This window comes from Chinchilla lanigera, unplaced genomic scaffold (assembly GCF_000276665.1).
Source record: "Chinchilla lanigera isolate Chin_1 unplaced genomic scaffold, ChiLan1.0 scaffold00024, whole genome shotgun sequence".
NCBI classification, from domain to species: Eukaryota; Metazoa; Chordata; class Mammalia; order Rodentia; family Chinchillidae; genus Chinchilla; species Chinchilla lanigera.
The window spans coordinates 15,551,362-15,562,164 of NW_004955425.1; the positions used below are offsets into that span (position 1 = coordinate 15,551,362).

Sequence of the window (10,803 nt, forward strand, 5' to 3'; positions counted from 1 at the left end):
TGGGAAGGGTTTATAAAGCCTTACTATATATATAAATAATAAAATAAATATAATATCAGTACTTTGCAGATTTTCACCTATCACAGGGGTCTCTGGAATGTAACTCCCGTGATAGGTGAGGGTTCACTGAAAGCAGAAATTGAGCTAGGTGTGGTGGTACATGCCTGTAATCTCAGCACCAGGGAGGCTGAGGCAGGAGGACTGCTATGAGTTCGAGGCCAGCCTGCACTGTAGAATGAAACCCTGTCTCAAAAAGGCAAGAAAGAAAAGAAAGAAAGAAAAAAAAAGAAAGAAAGAAAAAAAGAAAGAAAGGAAGAAACTGAGTGGTAAGTTGAACGCAGTAGTACATGCCTGTAAGCCCAGGTACTTAGGGATGGCAAATTCAAAGCCAGAATGGGCAGCTTAGCAAGACTATCTCATAAAAGGCTGGAGATACTGTGCAGTGGTAAAGTGCCTGCCTAGCATACACAAGGCCCTGAGTGTGATCCCTAGTAGAGGGAGAGCAGTGTGGAGAACTATGAAAGTAGTTTGGAAACAGATCTAACAAAATTTGGTAAAGGACAAGCATTAACTGTTTTTTGAGATGTGGCTGGATGGAAGTAGTCTTTTAAACAGAGATATTCTACCTATTTTTTTGTTTTGTTTTGTTTTTTGTTTTTTGTTTTTTGTTTTTCTCCGGTACCGGGAACCGAACTCACGACCTTGCGCTTGCCAGGCAGGCGCTTTCGCCGCTGACCTAAATCCCCAGCCCCTTCTACCTATTAAAAGTAGGAAAAAGGTAGAGGTTTACCAGTTAAAAGATAAGCAATTAACAATTTGCTGTAAACAAGCCATTCTACTCTCTAAATTGAGGAAGGACTGTCTCTTACCTTTTATCCAATCTAGAAAAATTTCTACATCCATTTTTTTAGATCAGTTGGAGTCCACTTGGAATTATACATAAATCTGAGAATTTTTTTATTTTTCAGGCATAAAAACTAGGCAGTATAATAAAAGGTATTTCATACTTACATACAATTTAGGATAACATTTTAGTTAGTATTACTGGAATATTATGGTAATGAAACATTTATTTAGTTATGAATATTCTCAGAGCACATGTGGTTTAAAAAAATCATCACCAATTTCCTAACTGGAGTACCTCATCTAAACCACAGAGTGAGTATTTTCAATACTCCCAAGGTTGATACAAAAGTAGCACTATTTTAGTATACAAAACCTAAGTGAATGCATAAAGTAGAATGTCTTGGGGCATTAGGGTTTAATTCTTTCCTGGAACCCCTGGAAACTAATCTTATGAACTAATCTTTAAAAAGGCTATAAAATGAAGTAAGATTAGTTGATGGTTTTAATAAACTCAGATTGAGAAATAGCTGAAAACTCTTAGCAGAACAGTCGTCTGGACAGAGAACATTCTGAGTGAAGATCTATTAGATAGGCCCTAAGGAAATTCATGTGCTACTAGTGATTTCCTCATTTCCCTAACCAAGTTATTTCGTTATTAGATCCATCTGTCTGTTCTTAAATATTTGCCCTAAAAATTGATTATTTCAATGATTTTGTCTCACCACCCTTTTAATACTCAGATAAACCCCAGACACCCATATTTTATCATGCTTCTTCCCTAGGTAAAATAAAATGATAAAGGGTAAGTCATAAACAGATAAACGTTAAGCCCTGTAACAGCTCACCATGGCAGCCAGAGTAAGGGAAAGGCCATGGACTTTTATTTAAAAAGAAGGAACACAGGCTTTAAATGATCTGGTTTCATGTCTTAGCCCCAAAGGCATTGTGCGCCCTTGAAACAGTTATCTACTGGTTTGGAATCCTAGTCCCCAATTCTTTCATAAAGATGTTCATTTATACTTTTATCAGATTTTAATGTGATATTTGTGAAAACTGTAACACAATTCCTGACACCTAGAAGTGCTGTCAATTAATACCCACAAATTTCCTGGCATTCCAGGCTTTCACAAATTCTCCCCCTCCCTTCCTTTTCAGGTTTGGCTTAACCTTCAACCTCAAACACACATCTCTCTACTGCTCCTGTGTAACCCACACTCATCTTCCACCTAAACTTGTACTTTGTTATTTCTTTTTCTTGTAATGCTGTCTTGCTCCTACTCACTAAACTGAATTCTCCATCCTTCACAAGCTACAAGATACAGACCCACTTCCTTCACTGGACGCTCCTCTGTCCCACCACTCCATACTGATTTCATTCTTCTTCGAAAGAGTTCAGGCTTACTGTCTATATTTTCATCATTTTATCGTAAAATTTCAAAGACAGACTAGTGTTGCTCTCATTAATGTTATTTACTTTATAAATGTAATAGAAAATGGAGCATTTCTATGTCTCAAAAACTAAATAAATTAAGAAGCATCTTGCACTTCTAAAGGCAACATATTTGCTGCACATGCATACATTGCACTTTATTGACAAACTGTGCTTTTTGCGGATGGACATTTCACCACAGTGCTTAGTAAGTGGTCTTTACTTAACAGATACTTGGTGAACATATGGCTGACTAATCAAGTGGCAAAATTTACATGACTTTCTTCAAGGAACTAAACTAACATAAGACTCATTAATCTTTATATCATTTTTATGTAATAAAAAAACAAGTATTATAATTTCCAGTTATATTTGATCAGTGGCCTCAGGTTTTATCTGCAGCTATAAAATGAATCCATACAAAATAACAGTATGAATCCATACAGAAAACAAAAGAATCCATACAGAATACTTGATGTTTTTTTAAATTCTATAACTAATTTCAATAATATGGGCAGCAATGTTTTCATATGAGTGATAAATATAAATATGTGTATAGAAACAAAGATATGTTCATCTACAAAACAGAATCACAAAAAAGAAATTGAAATACACATTTTTAGTTAAGAATCCAAAATTCCAACTCCCACCCATCTTTGCTATATAAACCTAATAGGGATTAGGCTTAACATTTTTTATACATCAGCAACCTCAGAAAAGCTATACTAAGAAAATGGACAATTCAAAATTCATAATAAATATTTAAAGAGCATTCAATAACAAGGTAGATATGGGTCCCAGCATATTCCAGATACTGTGAGAAAAGATATAATTGATTACTTAGCTCTATACTTTCTTAAATCAGAACTTCTTAAATTTTTCTTCTGAAACCATCCTGACCTTGAATACCACAAAATACCATAAAAGCTGAAAACATAACCTAAAACCATATCACATTTTAAATTCTCATACTTCATCTAAAATTTCATCCTCCAAGATGTGCCATATTTATTTCTAAGGCTTTGCATATCTCCTGACATATCATCATGTACTCTCAGTGACATGTGACCTACTTTGAGATGTAATAACTAAAACCAACATGTGTATCAAAAAGTATCTTCCTAGATTATGATATTGCCTCTGGCACATAACAAGAGAATTATTTGACATTTGTTAAGTACTAGGTATGCAAAAGATATTACATGAGAACTGTGTATATAGATAGATACAGATATATATACACATATATATATACACATACAAAATCTCAATTTTGAAAATGTAATATGACCATGTCTAGGATAATGAAGGAACTGAGGCACAAAGAGATTAAAATAGCTATTCTATTGCAATATAATTAATGAGTATGGCTGCTTTGTACCCAGGTCTTTAATACATTATGACCTCATTAATGTATTTTATTGTTACAGATGTCTCCTCTGACCTATTTTTTACTTACTTTTCAAGAATTTAATGAAAGCTTATTGTGACCAGCTCAACAAAAACTTCTCGCTTGTTCCAGAGCTATAAGGCTAATCAACCGGCATAAGACAATTTATACTAGCCACTAAATTGGGGCCATTCTTAAGTTAGACCTGGCACTGTAAACAGAATAGGATATAATTTCTTGCACATAACATACATCTAATCCAGAAAGGTACCATGGCATAACAGAAAGAACATGGAATAGGAGTTACTCAGAAAATCTTAAAACTATCATTAGCTTCTGTCACTAACTAGATACAGGTCCTTAAGTAAATTATTTGCCTATTTGGAATTTATGTTCACCATATGAAAGGAGGTGCTAGTAGATTCTTAGGATTTTTTCCATTCATAAGGTTTTATAACTTTTAAAATTTGCTACCCACTCATTTTAATTTAATGTTTTATTACTCTTAGTATATCTCTATGCAATTAAATTTTTTTCTCTATGTTTCCATGTACTCAACTACCAGGCTTGGTCAGTTCTCCTTAAAACACTCCCTTGGTCATTGCTTCTTAACCATTTCATTTTATAGTACTTTATTGAGCACAACAAAAGCGGCCAACAAAAGCTGCTGCTTTATAGTAAGTTTACTCAACTCTATTGCCAAAATGTTTAGGATGTCAGAAGCTACTTCAGTGTATTTGTTTTTGCAAAGGTTTGGTGATTGGACATTTGTACTTAAGTACAAATATTGAGGTACATTAAAAGTCATAGATAAATTATATCACTAACCATTGTCCAGTCTGATTTGCAATCTGCTCTTCTAATTTCTGTAGCTCAGATGTATAAGCCATTATTCGAGCATTGCACACCATGAGATTCTTAACTGCATGTAAAATCTGGTCTTTTTGAGTGCTCAGGGAAAGGAGTTTCCATATTCCTTCTCGAATTCGAATTTCTAAGTCTATTTTTTCTTGAATGTTGCAGTCCTAAAATAAAGAGAAAAGTAATGTTAAAAGGTAGCAAAAATTCAAATTACATTTCTTTTTACCTTTAATAGCCGAAAAATGTGCTGCTATCATTCATTTTACATCATATTAGCAAAAAATTGTAATATGTAACATGTTAAAATAGAGCTATTTTTAAAAGATTTCTGCAGCTGGGCATGGTAGTAAATGCTTATAACTGTAGCGCTCCGGAGGCTGATGCAGGAGGAGCACTGTGAGTTCAAGGCCAGCCTGAGCTCCACAGTGAATTCAAGACCAGCCTGAACAACATAGCAAGACCATGTTTCAATCAGTCAATCAAGCAGTCAACGCTCTTCACAAAAGTTTAATTTCTGCTGTTACCTACTGGATAAATAGGACAGAAACAAAGATGAGAAAAATTACATGTTCTTAACTGTACAAGTTTAAAAGTGTCCCCCAAAATTCATGTCTACCCATAAGCTCAGAATATAACCTTTACTGAATATATTGCTCTGCAGATGATATTAAAATGAAGACATACTGGGCTATGGTGGGCCCCAAATTCAATAACTAGTGTCCTTATAAAACAGCATTATGAAAAGAGACTGTGATAATAATGCTAAGGAACACTTAGAACTGATGGCAACAACCAGAAGTTGAAAAGGGCAACTTCCAGAGGGAACGTGGCACTGCCAACACCTTAACTTCAGACTTCTGACCTCCAGAAATTTAAAGAGAGAAAAAAATTCCATTTTCTAAGCCATACAATGTTGGTCATTTCCTATGACAGCCTTAGGAAATGTACAATATAACTAATGTGAGCAATACACTACACATATATATCACATAAATTGTATCACGGGATTGTAAGATGTAGATGAGGATGCTGAATTAACCAAGGACAAACTTTCCGAAAGCAGGTTCCTGAAGGAAGGAACCAAGTCTTAGCTGCAAGGAGATAATAGGCCATTTGTCATGATAGGCAGTGTAAATAAAACCTCAGAAACAACAGAGTGAAACCGTTGTGCTTAGAAAATGTCAGAGGCCTTAGCTATCTGGAACACAGACTTAGAAAACAGTTCTGGACATATTGATTCTAGTTTTAAGAATCATCAGGAAATTACCAAGTGTTCCAGTTCTGAAAGTGCTTTATTCTATTTAATGATCTTGCAATGGCCTGATTCTGTTTCATTTTTAGCATTGAAATTCTACAAACAATGTATAGTTCTGATTTTATTCAGAGTCACTTTGTAACAATTATAAATCATAGATATTCTTTTTTACGACAGACTATTGTCTATTTCTAGGCAGGCGCTGTGCTACTGAGCTATATTCCAGCCCTACTGTCTATATCTAAACATTAAGTGACCACCTTGGATTCTATAGATTGAAAAAAAATGAAAACATTTACTTCTAATGTATCAAAATATAAACTGCAAAATTTTAATGAAATCTACTAACAAGAGTTTCAGATATTAAAGCCAATTTAAAAAAAAAAATCAAGATGAAGGTAGAAAGCCAATAGCCTAAGAAAAGCAAACAACAATAAATGATTTAACCTGGTTGTCCAATCAACTGTATTATTCACATGCAGAAACCAGATCTGTTTAATTGTGTTCTATAATTATATCACTTAATCACCACATAAAAACCTTCTCTTGTAGTGATATAGCTCAAAGCTCATGTATGTACTATATAAACTACATAAATATATTTTCTGGTTTCCTCCTTTATACATGACTGAATTTCAACAACTCCATTTAATCTTTTTATAACTTGTCAGCCCCAAAGCAAGTTCTTCTTTAATATAATTAGCAATTATTTATAAGAATTATCTATGTGACCCATATGTCTGAAGAAATAAACTCTGGCAGGCTGATTAGTGTTGGAAAACACTAGCAGGGAACAACTTGAAGCTGGATGGGTAGCTTCATCCCAGAACTCAAATATAAATAAATAGCATCTAGTGCCATTAAATTCAACTTTGCTTTTTAAATGAGAATTGAAGCAACAAGTTGAAGTAGCAGTATAGTACAGTGCTTCTCAAGGCAGGTTCCCCCATAAAAACACCTGAAGCAGACAGGAAGGACCTTGTGAAAGTATCTAAATCTGTTACCCCAACTAATAAGCATCTCTGTTTTTACATTTTCTTCTCCTTCTTTGTTTTTCAATTTCTCTATTGATTCAGTGTCCGGAATAAAGAGTCACTGTTGGATTACTGGAAATTCTACAGCCACCTTCAAAATTGCAACAACCTTAAAGAACCAGCAGGTGGCTGCAGCCACATTAAGGAATCAGTCTGGGTTTAGGCTTTGTGCCCAGTGAATGAAGAGTCTCTTCTGCCCCTAACTTGCCAAAGACTCTATAAAATCCAAAGGTTGGGGAAATAGTGGAAAAAGAATATAAAGTCAAAGTTTTAAAAATATTTATATGAAAATGAAGTTAACATTCATTTAGGAAATGAGATAGTCAGGAGACATTACTATCAGAATTTTACCCTTTACAGCAGGTATTAGCAAACTACAGCCTGACTGCACCTATTTTTTTGTAAAGCTGCACTAGAGCACAACCACACTCACATATATTGTCTGACTACTTTCAAGCTACAATGGCAGAGAATTTCAAGAGAAACAGCAGCACATGCAAAGCTAAAAATACCTAGTTTCTGGCCCTCTACCCACACCAATTAACACACCTAGTGATCTATAACCCTACCTTCCTTGCTGAGACAGATCTCAGAGTAGTGTGAGTTAAGTGGATCTGAGAAGGAAGAGAGAAGCAGGATAAACTAGTAAGTGTAAGCACAGCTTTTTTATGTAGTTGAGAGTTAATAATAATTTAAAAGGTTATTTTTTTTGCTTGATCTTTTTATTTTAAAGAGCAAAAATGATACAGAATTTCAAGATGATAGGGAATTAACAATTAACAATTATACTGCAGGGGCTGGGGATTTAGCTCAGCGGCAAAAGCGCCTGCCTGGCAAGCGCAAGGTCGTGAGTTCGGTTCCCGGTACCGGAGAAAAACCAAAAAAAAAAAAAAAAAAACAATTATACTGCATACCGTTATCCTCAGAGTAGTTACTCAGATGACCAGACAGTGGCATGCAAAATTGATCAAACAATATAAGTACTAACTGTTCCTTTCAATGAACTAATAGAAATTCGTGGTACAATTAGCTATCTTGTGTGTGTGTGTGTGTGCATGTGTATACATATATATACATATTTTCCCACCCTTTCTTCTTTTCTCTTTTCCCCCATCCTTGTTTTGGCTGGTGTTGTTTCCCATGCAACTATTTTTAGTACATATACATCTACTCTTTACATGCAGAAAAAAGCCCTCTGGACAAGCAATACTAACTAGCTCTACCAAAGAAAGGGTTGACTGAGCCACGCCAAAGGACTTGTCCTTTAGACAATAAAAGTGCTGCTTAGGAAGAACTGAAGTCTAGTGCCATCCCCAAAGAGAATAATGATTATGTAATAGGGACACATGCTGAGCACTTAATGGTGATATTTGCTGACTACAAAAATGGAAGAATATTTATCTGGCAAAGGAGGTATCAAGACCCCAAAAATGGAAGAACAAGGAGCTAAAATTACCTCTTTCTGCCTCAGCTACAAGGAAAGTCCAAGTAGAGACAGCTGATTAGGACCCATGACAAAACCATGTTTCCCTGGGCAAAGAATGGAACACAGAAATCCTCCTCTATTTCTGGTTCAATTTTTCTGAATAAAGACTTGCTCATAGTCAAGTGAAACAGAAGCCTATGTCACTGTTCTGATCCTGTAGATACAAAGTCAAGCTGATAAAAATAAATGGATAAGACAAGCCTAAGAATTAAGTAGGAGGACACCTTAAAATTTAAAAACATAAGCCGTATGTGCTGGCACATGCCGGTAATCCCAGCATTCGGGAGGCTGAGCAGGACTGCCAGAATTCCAGGCCAGCCTGGGCTACATAGTGAGTTCAAGGCCTTACCTACATAGTGAGACCCTGTCTCAAAAACAAACAAAATTAAAAACATAGGGCTGAGCTCATCAGTAGAACAATTGGCCTAGCATGCTCAAGGTCCTGGGTTTGATCCCAGCATCACAAACAAACAAACAAACAATAAATCTACATTATGCCAAAAAAAAAAAATCAGAAACATTGTACAAAAAAATGTACAGAAGGGCCGCTGGTAAGATAAGAAACTATCCAGAAGTAATCCTGATAGAACTTAAGTAATCCTTATAGAACTTATTCACTAATGTTAAGACATGTTAGTTAAGACACCGAGGGGAAGATGAGAGGAAAAAAAACTTGCAGAGGTTATATATAGTATCACTCAGTTTTTTTTAAGAGAAATTGTATATATTTGAAGAATGGATTAAGTGCAGTAAAAGTCTGGAATCAATCCTGACCATCCTGGCAAACAGAAATGGAGAGAAAATTCTTACATTCATTTTTCTGTATACATGTATTTTTCTGCAGTGAGGTACTGAATCTCAAATTTTATTTTAATATTTTTTCAAGAGCTTAAATATTTGAAGTTCTCAAATTCCAATAACTTTCTGGGATAGGCATTATAGCCATTTTACAACTGTGGAAATTAAACTTAGAAAAGGCAGGTAACATTCAAAACTGTACAACGAACAAAGTTGGAGTTGACCTGAATCTGACTCCAAAATCAACTTTCTTTGCTGTGAGGAGTAAGAGATAGCATCAAGATTTGAGCAGAAGTGTTTGGTGTTAATCACCTCAAAAGCTCTGGTCATCTCCTAAGATTTGTCTTATCCTATTTCATTCATATAAAAAAAAAATTCAGTGTTAAATATAACATTCTCTTACTGACTCCATATTGTTAGGTTAAAATCTATTACTATTTTGTTATTTTTTTCAGATATTCATACAAACACCTTTCTCTTATTTTGTTTTTATAATGATGAGAAATAGCTAAGCACAGTACTTTCTCACGTACATAGAACACAGCCTTTATGTATTATTTAATATTTAAATAACCATTTTCGAGCCGGGCGTGGTGGAGCACGCCTGTAATCCCAGCACTCGGGAGGATCGTTTTGAGTTCGAGACCAGCCTGGGCTACAAAGTGAGCTCAAGGCGGGCCTGAACTGCACAGCGAGACCCTGTCTCAAAAAGACAAAGAAAAAAAAAAACAAAAAACATTTTCATTCCATGCAGCTAAACCTCTTTCATGACCTTATCGTCTCTATTTTCTCTTCCACACCATTCCTAAATATTACTGCAGCATACAGCTAATAAACGAACACCTCTATGATATGCAGGAACCTCCAGAGATTGCCAATCTGCAACAAATCGAGATCGCGTAACAGAACAATCAAAACAGCCAAAGTACAACACAAGCAGTACTCTGCATCAAAATCTTTGAAACTTTTGGAAACACTGTCACAAAACAGCACAAATTACTACTAAAGGTACTGGATTTCAAAATCCAAGCTTCTAAACAAAAGTATTAGGTTTCACCCTATGAAACTGTAAATATTCTAACCAATTTTGACTTACAAAACTGATACTGACTTACAAAACTGATATTTTGTTTAACCTACTGCACTGTAGAAGTATGTAAAAGACGGTGGAGATTCACGTGGGAGTCTAGATCCAGCTAAAAGGCAGTTTTTAAATCCTAAATTTACGGTTAAGGGTGGGAAGTATAATAAAACATTCTAATTACAGCTGTGGCCAGGAAATAATGCTGGTGTCTGCGAAGTTGAAAGGTCTCTAACGCGTATCTCACGCAGCTGACTTTCACCCACTCCGGAGCTCACCTCGCGCCCCGCCCTCTCTCTGCGGGAGGACCCGGCCGAGGTCGCGTCCACAGCGGGGTCCCCGCGCGCTCCCCGCGCTCCTCCGCCGCCCTGCCGCACGCCGCCGCCCCAAGCCCGAGCTCCGCACTAGTCAGCCCGGGGAGAAGACCCCCGCCCGTCGGCCCGAGGGCGTCGCGGGAGTCCCGGGACCCCGCACCTGCGAAACCGCGAGCGTCCCGCCGGGAAGCGGCCGCAGGGAGCCGGCCTCGCCCCCACCCCGGGCCACAGCTCCCCCGAGGAAGGCGGGGTGCAGCGGCCCAAGCCCCTCTCGGGCCCCAGAGCGCGCGTCCGGGCCCCTCCTGAGCT

At 36.8% G+C, this 10,803-nt stretch overlaps 1 protein-coding gene across 3 annotated transcripts in view; it reads right to left on the minus strand.

The window, feature by feature from the left end:
• The window catches only part of Rtkn2 (rhotekin 2), a 79,249-nt gene that overhangs the window by 67,075 nt on the left and 1,371 nt on the right, over window positions 1–10,803 (minus strand). For all 3 annotated transcript variants that reach the window (XM_013514864.1, XM_005385950.2, XM_005385949.2), the window contains exon 2: window positions 4,494–4,690. In XM_013514864.1, the coding sequence (XP_013370318.1) occupies window positions 4,494–4,690 (197 nt within the window). The remainder of the gene's footprint in view (window positions 1–4,493; window positions 4,691–10,803) is intronic.